We start from the raw sequence: 15,959 nt of genomic DNA, 5'->3' as shown, positions 1-15,959 counted from the left end.
TGCTTAGTTCATGACTTTTATTTCAGGAAAGTTCATCAGCAATTGTTTCACAGTTCTCACTAATCCTTTCAGTCTATTTTAAGAATAAGATATGTTCCTAAATAATAATTACATAGCAACAGAAAGAACAAGACAAGTCCAATAGAGAGGGCAAAGTGAACCTAGAAAAGTTAGGGACTGGTGCTAACTTGGCATAGGAGAACAGAGCAAGCTTCTCCTTATAACTGTCACAAATGAGAATAAACTTTAAAGTTATATTTAAATTTTTGTTTTACATCCTTAAAATTATTCAAAGACAAAAATCTTATTTTTTCTCACAAATAAAAGATAATGTATCTGTGTTAACTCAGCTGTCTGTTACTGTAACAAATACCTGAGACAATCAGCTGATAAAGAGAAAAGGTTTGTTTTCAGAAGCTTTAGTCCATCACTGGTTAGTTTCATTGCTTTGGAGCCTCTGGTGAAGTGGCACACGGTCACACAAACTTTGCTGGGAAAAGGTGACTCTGATCCTTGATCCTTCCAGTTGCCTGTGTGTCATGTCATTCAGGGAGTTGTAGGAACACAGTTTTCACTAATACTCACCCATGCTCCTGTAAATGATCTTTCGCTCATACTCTATAAGTCATACTCATATACTCTGTGTTTTACTAAGCTAGACTTCAACAGAATTGTTTCTTTGGTTTATCTCAAGGTCTCTTAATTTTCATAATAAAGATGAGATAATAAGATAAACAGTTTTCTACTGTTTTGAGATTGACAGTATACTTTACCAGTGAGTTTTACAATTGCTATATTTTCATGCAATTGTTGATAACTCCTTCCCACGTAGGGATAGTGATGGTAAATTCTCTTGGCATTTTTTTTTTAGCAGTTTCTTGATGCTCTATCAATTTGAATAACAGAAATTCTAATCATAGTATTCCAATTTTTTCTTTCAAAATTTTGAATATATCATTTCACTCACTTCTGTTTTGTTAGATTTCTACTAAATAAACAAATTAAGTCACTGACATGGCAATATGGAAGTCCCTTGTATGTAACATTTTGCCTTTCTCCCTTTGCCTTTAAGCCTCTCTCTTTGTGACAGTTTAACTGTGATGTGTGTCAGTGGGGGTTTCATCTTTCCTTTGAGCTCTGGAGTTGCAATTCCTTCTGGTTTTTGGGAGGTTTTCTGCCACTGTATTTTTTTAGTGTGCTTCCTGTCACCATCCACCTTTTTTCCCCCTTCTGACACACTAATGATGCCTATGCTACTCTACTTGCTGTTGTTTTGCATGTCTCTCTAGCTTTTCTTTTTATTAATCACATTAGGCACTTTCCAGTGACCTACCTTACAGTTGAGTAATTCTTTCCTCTGTTTGATCTAGTCTAAAACTTACGTCTTCTGTCAAAGTTTTCAGTTCAGTTTACATTATCTTTCAGTTCTATGTTTCCTTTTAAGCTAATTACCTACCTATAAAGCCATCTCCCTGTCTGTGTCTGGTAATTTCTTTTTATTGGAAACAAAGTAGTGTAATTTTAACTTTTTTGGGTGATACATATCTCTCTCCTATAACTATCATCAAGCTTTGGTAATACAATTAAGTTATTTGGAAACAATGCCTTGCTTCCACAATCTCTTAAATGATGGAGAAATCCCCAGGTTACAGGTAATGAATCCTTTACAGTGAGGTAAGTGCAGCTGGTTAAAATGGACAATGTTATTGATCCTATAAGGGTGTTGAATACCATTTTTTTCAAATCCTTTGAGTTGTCATTCCTTTGGTTTTAAACAGCTGTTTGCAGATTATGGGTAAAATTGATTACTACAGTGCAAAATTCTTGAGGGGGGGGTCTCTCTGCTCCTTTGTGATATCCTCATTTTGTGCAAGTCTTGTGTTTCTTGTAAATTACAGCTTAGCTTTCCATATTCCCCACACTGTTTTTAACTTAGAGGCTTTCTTAACTCTGCTGTCTTCCTGTCTGGCTGTGGTCTGAAAAGTGCTCAGGCAGTAAGGGCATTCACATGGGAAACTTTGCTTAGTTCCTGTCTTTCAGGGATTATTCTCTTTGTTTCTGGAGGTCTTATATTTGCAAAAACAGTGCTTCATGTATCTTTTAAATGTTGTTTCACATGAACATGTAAATACAATGCATATATGGGAACATATGTCCTTGCCAGCACATTAAGTTAACAATATTACTTTCATTTTAATGCTAAAATTTATTATATAGTTGCATATTTTCATAACTTTCCTTCAATTTATAATAGAAAATTAAGCAAAATTTATTTTACCCCAACTCATAATTATGAAATTCTTATCCAATATTTTAGTAGCTGTTAGTCTGAAACCTTTTCATTGTTTAATTATATTTTTAATTATAAGGCTATCATGAGTCATATCTAATGCTTTTTTCATGGCTTTGAAAAGATCATCAGTTCTTTCTCTCTTAATTACTTTAAAAATTTCAAGAATGAATATAGGTTCTGGGAATGAAAAATTTTTCCAATTTTTAGTTACATTTATATGATTAAAATTTGTTTATCAGATTTTTAAAAAACTGTTTCTGCTCATGTGCTTTGAAGCTTTCCATTTGCCATTATAATAATTCTTAAATAGAATTGTTGCATAAGCATGCCTTATGTGCTCATTAGCTATTCATATATACTGTCTACAGAAGACTTTTATAAATGTTTTCTACTGCTGTTTCCCAAGAGATGATGAAGATGGCTTCTCCAGATTTATCTACTGAATCATGTCTCACAGGTGAATAAAGCCTTGCCATTTATGTAAACCTTATGTTGAAAGGTAGGTTAAAGGGATAATTTTGAAGAGGAAATAAAACATATCAAAATTAATCAATTTATATCTGAAGGGGGGTACAGTATGACCCCACTAATGATCAAAATGATGCTTCTGACAGGTGTCTTGACTTCAGCAGCAATGGTCTTCAAGGTTCCCTAAAAAGACTCTTTATGGGATTAAATTTCATCTAAGGTGAAACTTGGGAGTGTTAAGCTTTAAAGCATATTTTATTGTCCTTTGGAAAATAGTCTGAGGCTCTTCTTTTTCTAGTAAAATGCCACATCATACATCACCAGACACCATATTCATCAGTTGGCACTTGATAAATTTTGTCGACACAGACAAGAAGTTAGATGGAGTAAATCCTGTGAAACAAAGCAAGCAGTATTTCTACTAGATTAGGAATGTACATTTAAGAGTAAGTATGCTTAGGTGTTTACTGCAGGATATTAAACTTTTATAGATCCACATTGGACAGTCAGGAGAATAATTGTATTGGCACAGACTCTTTGAACCACACAGTGTGCAACTTATTTATTATTCATGTGGAAACTGTTCTAGTACAGCTCTGGTCTACAGTGCTATGAGAAATTCTAGAAACATAAAAAGTCTCAACAGCCAGTATTTAACAAAGATCCTCCTGGGAAATGTAGCATTTAGGGATATTCTTTCAAGACAAAGAAAATTATATTTAACTGGGGAGAGTTAATGGAAAGACACCTCTTGATAAGATATTCTTTTATATTGCTTATTATCTATCTTTGAAAAGTTATTTGTAGGGTTTATGTTTCTTCTAATGGCAATATGACTAATTTACTGAACTCATATTATTTGTAGGCAATGGTACTTTGCATAGTTACTCTCAGATAATTCTCACAAAATATTCAGAAAATAAAATTACTTTCATTTTAAAGACATGGAAGGAAAGCATGGTCTCAGAGCCCTGGACAACAGCAGTCACAGACTTCTGAGCCAAAATGTTTTTCCAAGTGTCTCAGCTGTTATAACATAAAGCTGATCTATACAGAATCTTAGCCTTTACTTTCTTCATTTGTAAATCATCTGAGTGGTTTCTGCCTTGTATTTTTACTAATCCAATCATACATTTGAAAATTCATATTAAGATCACATTCCATTGCTTAGAAAAATATTCTAAAAAATAATTATAGGAGATGTAACACATTTTTGGAGTAGAATTCTTTTTTAGGATTCAAAGTGTCACTGGATTGGCAGACAAAAGTGGCTACAGTTTTAGGCATTCAACTGTAATCTTTAGAACTGAAAACTGAAGGACTATAAATTCTTACATACGTTGGAATACATTTAGTATATTGCATTTTTTTTCCTTCTAGAAATAGTTTCTTCATTTCCAGGAACATTACTTCCAGACCAGAATTTATAGAGTGTATTTGTCATAATGTTCAAGCAGCTTTATATAATAAATTCAAATTGTAAATATTTACAAGATCATCATGCCATAAAAAAGTAATATGTGAGTAAAATCCTATTAAAAGGATGAGACACAGAGCCCACCATTCAAGGAGGGAAATGTCTAAGCCAAAGTAAACTCTCTTAAGTTTTAACAAATAACTTTCAAGTGTCATGACATTTATATACAAGTTTCTGTGTGTGCATGTTTGTGTGCATGTGTGTGTGTGTGTGTACACTTACCTTACCTTTACCACTTAAATTACTGGAGGACCTGACCAAGATGAAGGTAATAAGGTATCTGCCTCAAGGTGAAAACTTCAAGAGACACTTAGAAATCCTGATTAATAATATTTTAATGCATTGTTGGCAAAGATTAAATTTAATGGAAAAAAAAGCTGCGGGGGCAGGTGCTTAGGCATCATGGACAGCACAACAAAACCGTGTTAAAGAACAACTGTGTCTCATCAGCCTTGCCTACCAACACACTGACCCGTAGGACGCTTTCAGACAGAGTATGTGTGCTTCTGTATGCATCCATCTATGGAGTCCTTTCTGGCCCAACGTTTTTGAGTTTTCCTTAGATGCACTCCCCACAGTCCATTACCGAGGTGATAACACCTGAACTTTGCAAACAGCTGCCCTAATATGGCAGTTTGGGGGAGGGGGTGTCCAAAAATGAGTCAGGTGGTCCCCAGAGTCCAGTGCCTACATCCAGGTAAGAGAGACAGCTGCATGTATGAGCTGAGGAGAGCTACAAAGACAGTGGGCATATCCCATATCCTCTCAGACTAGCATTTGATACCTGCCACCTTCAGGGACTTAAGTTGGAAGAGCCAGGGCTCTTACCTCTGGGACAGGTAGGGAGCCACATAGCCTGGAGCTGAAGAGGCTGTCGTCGCAAGGTGGCGGTCCCTACACACGCAGCAGCGCGGGAACCGGGAATGTGTGAAGCTGGAGCAGAGGCTCTGGCTTCTGCGTGGCCAGAGGGGGGCTGGCAGCGTGTGAGTTACAAGAGGAAAGCCAAGCAGGGAGGACTGTCAGAAGCCAGGCAGGACACCGGAGCCACCCACTAAAGCAGCTGCCGCTCTCTTTTGATATTCCGGAGCCCAAAGAGATCATGGCCTGGGTCAAAGGAGCATTCCTGGATGTGTTGCTGCTTCTGCCTCTGCTGCTGCTGCTGTCTGCTCAGATCCTGCCCCTAGTAGCAGCGGGAGATCCACGTAAGTACAGCAAAATGCTTAAAACTTGCTCTAGGCTATCTGGAAAACTTTGCATTTAATTCCTGGTCTAATTTGGACCCGAATAGCAGAGCGTAGGCCTGGTGAAAATAAAGAACCTTTCAAATAAACCCTATTCAGTTGCAACCTGAAAAACTATAATTTATTTACAATAGACTTTCATCTTTGGGGAGGGTCTAAAATACATAATGTGTATTTGAATGTATTTATATATCTGAATAACCATTAAGGGAGTGAATGTTTCATAAAAACAGAAAGAACAGTGTTGTTAGGAATTAATTGGCCAGCACTATCATTTATTCCCTTTGAGGAATGGAACAATTTCCAGGAATTAAGTCCATCAGAGAAATGACTGGCAGGCATTACATCATCCTGCATCAGTTTAGCTGCTACTAGCGTACAGTTTTGCAGACCTTGGCAGCTTCAGAGTTAAGATGCTAATTAAATACTGCAAGGATGGAGCATCTATAGACCAGCCTAAATTCTATAGGCCCAATTTGGCATCCTGCTCAAATTACTCAGGGAAAAAAAACATGCGGATATTCCCTTCACAGGCAGTTTGTTTCTAATAGTAAAAGTTATTGTTTAAAGACAAAACTTTGGTAGTTGTTCTCTACATGCCAACATTAACATTTAAAAATTTTGCCATTGAGTGCTGTGTTTCTGATTTGGCAAAAATCTAGTATGCTTTTATTTGTAGAATGGTCGGTATTCTAGTGGAATAATGATACTCCAGATAGTTCAGAAAAAAAAACCAATACTTTTATTTTTATCTTTCATGAAAATGTAAAAATATGCTTCAATTAAATTTATACTTATTTAATTCAGCTATGAGTTTAGAATTTTAAAAATACATTCCTCCTTGAATTAAAAACAACCTTTTAAAAGTAAGGTTTTTTTTTCTTTGACAGTCCCATGCATGCATATAATGCACTCTGGCTCCTCTCCCCACAGAAACCTTACATGACATCCTAACAATGACCCCACCCCCATCCCTTTCCAACTGGTCCCTTTCCCAGATTCGTCACTTTGGGTTTGGTTTTGTTGCCTATTTAGTTTAACCATGACTATCCATGTCACCACCTGATTGGAACTATTCGTATTTTTCCCACTCTGCATTCACTCCTTTCAGTTCAAATCTCACCAAGACAGCCAATAACAGCTAGTTGTCATATTTAGAAATACAGATCTCTGAAGGGCAGGATCCCTTGGAGACAGCTCTCAGGGGTCACCTCAACCTTCTTCATGAAGTCTGCCACACTCTAGAGTTCTTCATGCCCTGAATCCTCAAGCTGGGGCAATGCCCACATCTGATAGTGCAGTCCCTGTATTGAACACCTGTACTCATGACTTTCTCATCGAATGGTCTTATTAATTTACAAAATTTATCCCACCTTTGTATAGATTTTTAAAAAAGTTTAAAGTTTAATTTTGTTTCATGGGAAGGCTTTGTTAATAAAACGCAGACAATTAGAACCAAATTTGGGTCCTGTGACAGGGCATGTGAAGAAGAAATGAAGCACTTGTAAGGAGAAAAAATATAATAAAGTAATTCAACAATCAGCTAGTAAAACACATAATAATAAATAGCTGGAGGTCACTTTTACTATTTGGTAAACAGCTTCAAAAAGCCTTGGCTTGAGAAAAAGAGAACAGAGGCAAGGAGGCCCTAGCAGCACCTTTCCCAGTTGTTCCACAGTTGAGGTTACTTCTCACTTGCAGGGTTGACTATATTAACAATACTTTGCTTAGAATCCAATGGAGGGTTAAGAAGCCAACAGAAGTTAAGCTATTCTCTTTTACAAGAAGCCTTCTGGGAAGCGTAGGAAGCATCTGAGATGAAGCCTGTTGAACACTTAGTTCAAATGATCTTACCAGTGAACTTGGCTAATCCTGGTCAGCACTGGGTAACACTGAAAATTTCAGTGTTAATGTGAGATTTTCTTTTTCTACTGACCATCTTTTAGTATTTCCATATTCAATACATATTTATTTATTCTAAATTTTCTTTTAGACCGAATAATTCTTCTAGATTAAACTACATAATATCCAAATGTGAGATCATCTTGAGTACCAGTAAAAAGGGAAAAAAAAGTCAATATAGGCATTAGAAAACCTCTTTTCTGTGTAGACAACATGACTTGTTCACACTTGTGTTCACCTGGCTTTCCAGAACCATCCACCAGAGTATTCCATGAAATGGAATCATGAGAAGATTTTAGGGATTCTTTGCATTTTATTTGAATGTTAGTTGAACTGACAATAGAGGAAATCTTATGTTAGGAAGATATTGCCTATAGAGAACTGGTCTTATCTTCATTCTAAATAATCCTTTTCTTTCTTTTCTTATCTTTTTTTTTGTTATTGTTGTTTGATGCCTATTCTGAATTTTCCTGCATCACACTCTATCTTTCTGAAGATGAAATACCTAGAGAAAACTTCATTCTTTGCTCTTTATGATAGTTCCTGATAAGAGAAAAATACTATGTGAGTCTCAAAATTTTCTTCAGAAAGTGGATTTGTTTACAGAATTTAAAGGACAGGCTGTTAGTTAAAATTTTGTTTTTTAAATGTGTAGTTTTCTCTATTCTTCATTCCTTCACTTGTTACTAGGAATCTGAACTAAATCCTGGCTTCATCTCTCTTTGCTGTGACTATCTCTGTGTTGGTATCATTTCTCTCTTCACACCAGGACATCCTATTCAGTCACTTCATACCTAGGAGTCAATGAAAGGTCACTTATTGCTCATATATTACCTAAAGAGAATAGAAAGAGTAATGAAAAGAATTCAGCTCTGAGTGCCAAACCTAAAAATACATACCAAAATAGTTGAGTGCACTGTGTAGAGATGCTGAGTGACAGAAATCATTCTAAGTCTTTTGAATGGTTTCGTAGCTTGAGACAGAGTAACTTTTCTGTGGGTTGTTTAGTCATTGCTTAGCTAAACTAAATTGTTCCTTTTCTTTTTTTCTAAATAGTTTTGTTTCTCAAGATCATATGTCAGTCTGGGAGAAGAAGGACAAATGAGCCACAGTGTACCCTGTTTAAAGAGAAATTCATTTATGACATGATATGAGGGTGCATGTCAGGAAAATTCCCCACTATAGTATAGGAATAATTATTTCAGCAGAGGCTTAAATTTTGATGTTTTAATACTATCATTCTTAAAATTATTTTGCTAATGATTAATAGACTTAGTTTAGTATTAAATGGTATTTGTCTTAGGGTTTTTTTTTTCCTGCCATAGTAAAATGTCCCAACAAGAACAATTTAAGAGAGAGGGTTTCTTTTGTCTCCCAGTTCACAGGTGTAATCCCTCTGTGATGGTTTGTATATGTTTAGCCTGGGGAGTGACACTATTTGGAAGTATGGCCTTGTTGGAACAAATGTGGCCTTGTTGGAATAGGTGTTACTGTGGGCTTGGCCTTTAATATCCTATTCTTAGCTGCCTGGAAGTCAGTATTCTGCTAGCAGCCTTAAAATGAAGATGTAGAACCCTTAGCTCTGCCTTCACTATGGCTGGTTGATGCCATGCTTCTGCCTTGATGATAATGGATTGAACCTCTGAACCTGTAAGTCAGCCCCAATTAAATGTTGTCCTTATAAGAGTTGCCTTGTCATGGTTTCTGTTTGCAGCAGTAAAACCCTAACTAAGACACCCTCATAGAGAAGAAATGAAGCCAGAAAGGACCCAAAGCAGATGGTCCCATTATGATCACAATCAGGAAAAGAGAGCAATTAATGCTGGTGCTCAGTTCAGTTTTTTCCATTTTATACATTCCAAGATTCCCACATAAGGAATGTTCCCACCTGCAGCAGTAATGGGAACATGAGGCAATACCCCTGGAGGTGGCCTATGAAGTGAGTGGTCAGAGGTAGAGTGAAGAACGGCATTCTAGACTGAAGATGAAGAATGCACCATAAAAAAAAAAAATGCTGGGCATGATGCCAGGTTGGAGATACTTATTCTGTGAAGGATATTGTCAGGAGCTAGTGAAACTGGAACTATAGCCAACATGACTGTGATGGATGATTGTGGTTCAGTAAAATATGTTTGTTGTAGATGTTCACTGAAGTGTTCAGGAGTAATGAGTATATGAGAACAGTGTTTCCGTCTTCTGTGTGATTTGAGATTGTTGGAAATTGTGTGCTTCTTTGGTTAAAAACATGTAAGACTGAATTTAAAGAAATCATGATGCAGCAGAATTACTTCAATATAATCAAATTCAACAAATTTAGTGCTGAAGAGATATCTCAGAAGTTATGAGCTTGTACTATTCTTATAAAGGACCTGAGTTTAGTACCCAGAACCCATATTGCATAACTTACAAACCCTTTTAGATCTATCATTTCTAGTCTCCTTGTACCAGTGAGGCATGGAATTTGGAAACATCAGATTATAATATCATTGTGTTTCTGCCAAATCTGTTCTATCACTGTATAAAATAATTTCTTTTCCATTTGATATGTTTAAGCATAAGATAGTTTCTAAAATGATTTAATATATCTGCTAATTATGATATGATAGCACACCAAAAGAATGTGTGAAAGCCATTACATATAACCATGGTCTAAACTGGATTTCAGTGTGTGTACATTTCTAAAGAATGGAGGATTAACTTAGTTTGATTAACATTTCATGATAAAATGAATTTTCTGGTAATAAAGGTGGAAGAATTTCCTAGAACAGGGCTAAAAAAATTCTGTTTCTGTACTAGTTATGATCACCTTTATAATAACATAAAGAGTGATTGAATCCATCTAACAATTGACACTTTGAAATATTTTTAATATTATAAGTATAGAATGCAATGTTACATGGAAAAATAAACATTTATATACTATTACAAAACTGTCTTTTCCTGTGTGGATATGATTCTTGTGCTAATCTGAACTGATTTGCACATGGAAAATGTTTGCAGCTAATTAAGAAAGCCTTGGAGCCTCTGCAATTTTATAGCACAGCTTATTACAAAGCCTAAAATTTGCAAACACTGCTAAAACTTAGAAAAAGTTTCAGATTTTCCAACAGAAAAAGATATTGTTTAGCTTTAAGAAAACTAGCCAATTTACTTCCTTCTGTTCTCATTGTCTGTTAACAATTTTAGGAGCCCAAATGATCTTCTAAAATTATGGTAAAACTATAAAAGCACCACATAGATTTTCAGATATTACTAGCAGCAATGTGATAGTGATTTGCTATTTTCATGCATAAAAATCAGCATAAGATGCTTATTAATAAAACTTGGCCTCTTAAAATTTTATTTCAATGTGATAATGAAGTATATCGAATAAACATAACTTTTTGTTTCCACAGGAAACAACAAATAAAATTTGTAAGAAAGAATGATTACATGCATTGGCAAACCATTTTCTTAGGGATCTCTAAATGTTTTTTCACACTTTGGGAATGAGGCACCATCTTTTCAAGGTGGTTTGCAGAACACACAGCAAAGGGCATGTGGTACTTCCTGATGATTTACAAAAAAGTTTCCTCTACTCAGGGCTCCTTTCTTTCATTGCAACTCACTATGTGTAGTTGACCTTAGACACTTTGTAGGAGAGAAAACAAGTGTAGAGGGAAAAGGAAAAACCTCCCTGCACAAAGTCAGAAATCTAAAAGGGGGTGACATCATTAGACTACTTACTGCTAATTAGGGAATTAGGGGCCTCAAGATCCTTGGGGCAAGTTTGATTTTTGCCAACAGCATATCTATTCTTTCTTGTTTCTTCTTTGTGTGAGACTACTTTAACAAACCACCACCAACTCACCTGAATGACACCAACCACCAACCATGCCTACTGGGGCTCTAGCATTTATATACCCTCTGAAAAGTTCCTAGAATCCCAAATATCACTTAATTGCAGAAACTACCCGCAGCTGACAAAACCACTCCTCTGATAGAGTGTGAGGCAAATCAAAATCGGCTACTGTAGACAGTCCAAAGAATCCCCATATCCCCACATCTGGGATTAAAATGAAAATATATCCTTATAATATTTCAGTATTTTTTAAAAAGAAACCAAAATTCGAGAATTCTCACTATATCTGTGTGTACAGATGTCTGTGCATACCTGTCTGCTATCCCCCTTAGGACTTGGAAGCAACAGAATTCATGCAGACACGCTGATGCCCACGGTGTTTGCTCTACTATGATGAATAAGGTCCTTTTCTTTGACTCAGGAGTCTTTTACTGATACTTAGGAAACTGATAGGCTGAATGTTTAGCTTCTAATTAGGAAAAGATAGCCAAGATTTTTTCTTTTTTTTTTTTCTTAACAGCCCTTGACAACAGACTTGTCTGTGAAATGATCTGTTTTGTGGCTATAATTGTAACATGAAGTAGGAAATAGTGAGGAGCTATTACCTATACATTAGCAAATGATTTATATAGTAAAAGACATTTGTTTCAAGTATTACAGCTGATGCTGTCTTGAGAAGAGGCAAGCAACTCTCCTATTCAATAGCAGGGCTGAGTCTACTGCCATGCATTTCACCCAGTTTCCTTGCAGATAAAATCCTATGCTATGACAAAGTTCATCTCATTAGACACTAAAGTTGTTTATCAAGTTTGTGTGTGGTGTGATATATGTATATGTGTGGTATAGTGTGTGTGTGTGTGTGTGGTATGATGTGTTTATGTATCATGTGGTTTGTAGGTGGGATGGTATGCCCATATGTACACAGTATGTGGGGTGATGGTGTGTTAGTGTGCACACTCATGTGTCTGTGTGTTATATGTATGTGCGTGGGATGAAGCAGGAAGTTGGTGTGTGTATGTATGTGTGTGTCAGGGGGTGTTGTATGTATGTGTAGCTTGTACACATAGCACACTGTGCAGATGTGCTTTCCTTATTTCCTTCTTTGCTTCCTGTAGCATCTATATGTTTGAGTTTACTAAAGTACTTTAAAATGTCAGCCATATTCACTTGTGAAAAATCTGTTGTCCTAATTAGAGCTTTCCCGGAAGGCTTAGCTTGTGAGGGGCATATGTGCAGGTAGTCCATTCTGGAAAGTTAACTCTTAAAAGAGGAATGAGGGCTAGGAAAAAAAGGAGGATAGAGATACTAGTGGATATTTTCAGATATGCTAGGACCTGTCAAACAAGAGAGAATGCGGTTTTTTTTGAATCTAAAAAGTGCCACTATGTTGCACTTGTGAGGACATGAGTAGCTGAGCCCTAAATCAAAGGTGAATCAAGAAGACATGAGCCAAGGTTCAGAAGGTGACTTATCCAGTGTTATACATAGTCTATGTCTTTGTTTTCAGAGTGTATAGTCATTCAATATTATCATACTTACATTTCATGGATAGACTTTTTCAATATTCAATTCAAGGTCCTAAGAAAAGCAAACCAGAACCTTCATAGCTGATCTCTTTATTGTTTTCTGCATTATGAATTCCCCTTTGCTTTCACCCTGCTCCACAACAGTTTTCCCTCAGTCAGACAGCAAATTTCCTTCAGGAGTAATGTCATTTTTCATCTGTTCCTCCCTACCTGTTGCTTTATGTGGCTCCCTGGGAATGAGGTGTTTCTTCTGTATTTCAAGGCATAACTCATTTTGTGTGAAACATACCTCAGCACTTTAGCATGTGTACATGAAAGAATGTTGGCATCTTAAGTGTAACAAAGACTTTCTTGTCTCCAGTATTTAATTTATAGGCTATGGTGCCTGACATTTATCATCACCAAAGTTTTCACTGACTCAGTGCCTACAGGTCCTTTGTTTCGGGAATCTGAAGAACACTAATTTTATAGACAATGAAGGGTGAGATTAGAAGAGGGCTTAAGTCAGAGAGAAAGCTTAAAGAAGGAGGATTATGGTAAAGAGAACTTAATTCTTGGAAGGGTCTCAGGAGAGGGTTCTCATTTAGCTAAATGACTAGAATCATTTTATATGATTTATGGTAGAAAAAGTAGAAAGAACAAAAGAATTTCTACTGATATTGGTTAATTATTTGGGTATTTCATGGACTAATCAGTGGGAATCCACATGCTCTTATCATATCCCCTTGGTCTAAACCAAGGGGCTCCATAGTAGCCAGTGGGAGACTGGCCTTGTTTTCTCAGAGCTCTGTCCTTCCTCTTCTCTGGTTAGCTTGGCTATTTCATACTCTGCCTTAGTGTTCTTGACTTCATTTTAAGTCTAATGTATCTTTTAACCCTTCCATCTGTTTGTATCCTAATGGCTTCAGAGCAGAGCTGGAAGCTGGATTTGACCCCTACAGTATCAAATGTTGAGGAATAAATAGCAGGGTGAGCCAGGGCATTGTAACACAATGTAACCTTGAGCCTTTTCACACAGGCTCTTTGTCCCCTTAAATAGCAACTCTGAGATTTCTCACTTATTAATAAATGTGTAGCCATAAGCTTTGGCCTGTTCTCTGACTAACTCATAACTCAATTACCCTTTTATTCTAACCTGAGTTCGGCTAGATGGCTTTTCTTCTTGTCCCTTATGTGTGTCCCCTCAGTGTTCTGGGGTGAATCTCCCATGTCCTTATTTCTCAGAATTCTCTCTATACCTGTAGGATGTCCCACCTTCTATGTTCCACCTTAGCTCATTGTCCATAAGCTTTTTTTATTGACAGGTGATGTTTATAAGAGACTCTGTCTACAAGTATTGAGGAATAAATAACGTGGGTAGAAGCACTCTAATACAAGGTTTCAATGACATTGGATGACTATTGTTAATTGGCTTGGACATTTGCATTCAGCAAATGGTGATTTAGCCACTCTGATTAAAGGAGGGAGTTCATCTGAGAAATGCATGATCTAACTATAATGTAGTGACTTTTTTTCTGTCACCACGTGTTAAGACATGTCATTGTCTTAATTTCATTCTATGAAAACTTTTAGGCATTTGAATTTATAGTTTATCTGAACAATGAACTATTTTCTTAATCAGGGACTTGGGAGAAAGGCTAGTTGACAAGTTTGCTAAGCAAGTATGAAGATCAGAGTTCAGAATTCCAGAACCCACATAAAAATCAGGGTGGGCATGGTTGCTGCCAGTAACCTTAGCACCCAAAAGCCAGAGACAGAGGATCCCTGGAGCAATATCAGCCTATCAACAAGTTCTATATTCAATGAGAGATCCTACCTTAATAAATAAAGGAGAGAAGAGTGATTACCAACATACACACACACACACACACACACACACACACACACACATACACAATCATTTGCATGTGACTATGTACACACAATCATACACCATTTTCTCAATTAAATAGTAATTGGAAATGGTTTAGAATTATCCTCATGCTCCAGTGAGCGTAGTTGTAAGCTATATTTATAATCCAAGAGCAAGAAATGAAATATAAAAATTTCCTGAGTGGCTACTCTTGGTATTTTTCTATTATGTCCATATTTTGGCAGTCTTCAGCCTTTGCTTGACTGGAGATTCAGCTGTTATAATTCACTCACTGACTATATGAGCAGGTCAAAAAATATAGCAAGTTAAGTTAAAGTTCACTATCTATGAAAAAAACCTTTAAGTCAAAGTTAAAATATGTAGAGAGATAATTTTAAGCAAAACTTAATTCAACTTAACAATGGCAATATAGGAGCCTAGCATGGTTGCCCTCCATGAGGCCCAAAAAGCAGCTGAAGGAGTCAGATGCAGATACTAGCACTCAACCAACTGATAGAAGCCGGGGACCCCTGTGGTTGAACTAGGGAAAAGCTGGAAGAAGCTAAGAAGGAGGGTGGTCCCATGGGAAGACCAGGTGTATCAACTAATCTGGACATCCCCCTCCACACCCCTCTCCCCGAGATCTCTCAGACACTGAGCCACCAACCTGACAGCATACACTAGCAGATTTGAGGCCCCCAACACAATACAGCAGAGGTCTGTCTGATCTGGCCTCAGTGAGAGAAGATGCACCCAATCCTCAAGAGACTTGAGGCCCCAGGGAGTGGGACGGTCTAGTACAGTGGCTGTGGGGGGTGAAATCATCATCTTGGAGACAGGTGGGGGTGGGGGGAGGAGGTATGGAAAAATGGGGAGTGGTCAGGAGTCAACCAGGAAGGGAATGAAGACGACTGTAAAAAAGGATTAAAGAATAAAAAAAAAATTTAAAACACTGCTGTACTTTAATAGTCTTTATATAATTACATTTACTTACGCAAATTATATGTCTAAGATTTTGTCCTGGATTGATGTCCATTTTCCCTAGCTCATGTTCTCAACATAGCTGTACTAGTTTCATTTCTGTTGCTGAGATAAAATATCTTGGTGGGGGAGCAACTTAGAGGATTAAAGGTCTGTTTTAGCTCCTGATTCCAGATTACAGTTTTTGCTGCAGGGTAGTCAAAATGGTAGAAGCTTGAGACATCTAGTTAAATAATATTCCAGAGCAAAGAAGGAGTGAATAAATGCATGCTTATCTTGCTTGCTTGCTTGCTTGCTTGCTTGCTTACTTGCTTGCACTTAGCTGACTTTTCTGCTTTTACACAGTTCAGGACACTTTCCTAATGAATAATGAGCAGG

The 15,959-nt window shown here is 36.9% G+C and overlaps 1 protein-coding gene across 1 annotated transcript in view; it reads left to right on the top strand.

Annotated features, from left to right (window-relative positions):
• Nucleotides 1-5,298: 5,298 nt before the first annotated feature.
• LOC114632647 (contactin-associated protein-like 3) overlaps nucleotides 5,299-15,959 on the top strand; it is a 161,352-nt gene continuing 150,691 nt past the window's right edge. The window contains exon 1 of the mRNA XM_028781239.1: nucleotides 5,299-5,440. Within this exon, the coding sequence (XP_028637072.1) occupies nucleotides 5,338-5,440 (103 nt within the window). The 5' untranslated portion in view covers nucleotides 5,299-5,337. The remainder of the gene's footprint in view (nucleotides 5,441-15,959) is intronic.

The sequence above is a fragment of the Grammomys surdaster genome, unplaced genomic scaffold (genome assembly GCF_004785775.1).
Source record: "Grammomys surdaster isolate TR1022 unplaced genomic scaffold, NIH_TR_1.0 375, whole genome shotgun sequence".
In the NCBI taxonomy this organism is placed as follows: Eukaryota; Metazoa; Chordata; class Mammalia; order Rodentia; family Muridae; genus Grammomys; species Grammomys surdaster.
This window is presented reverse-complemented; position numbering and strand designations above follow the sequence as displayed.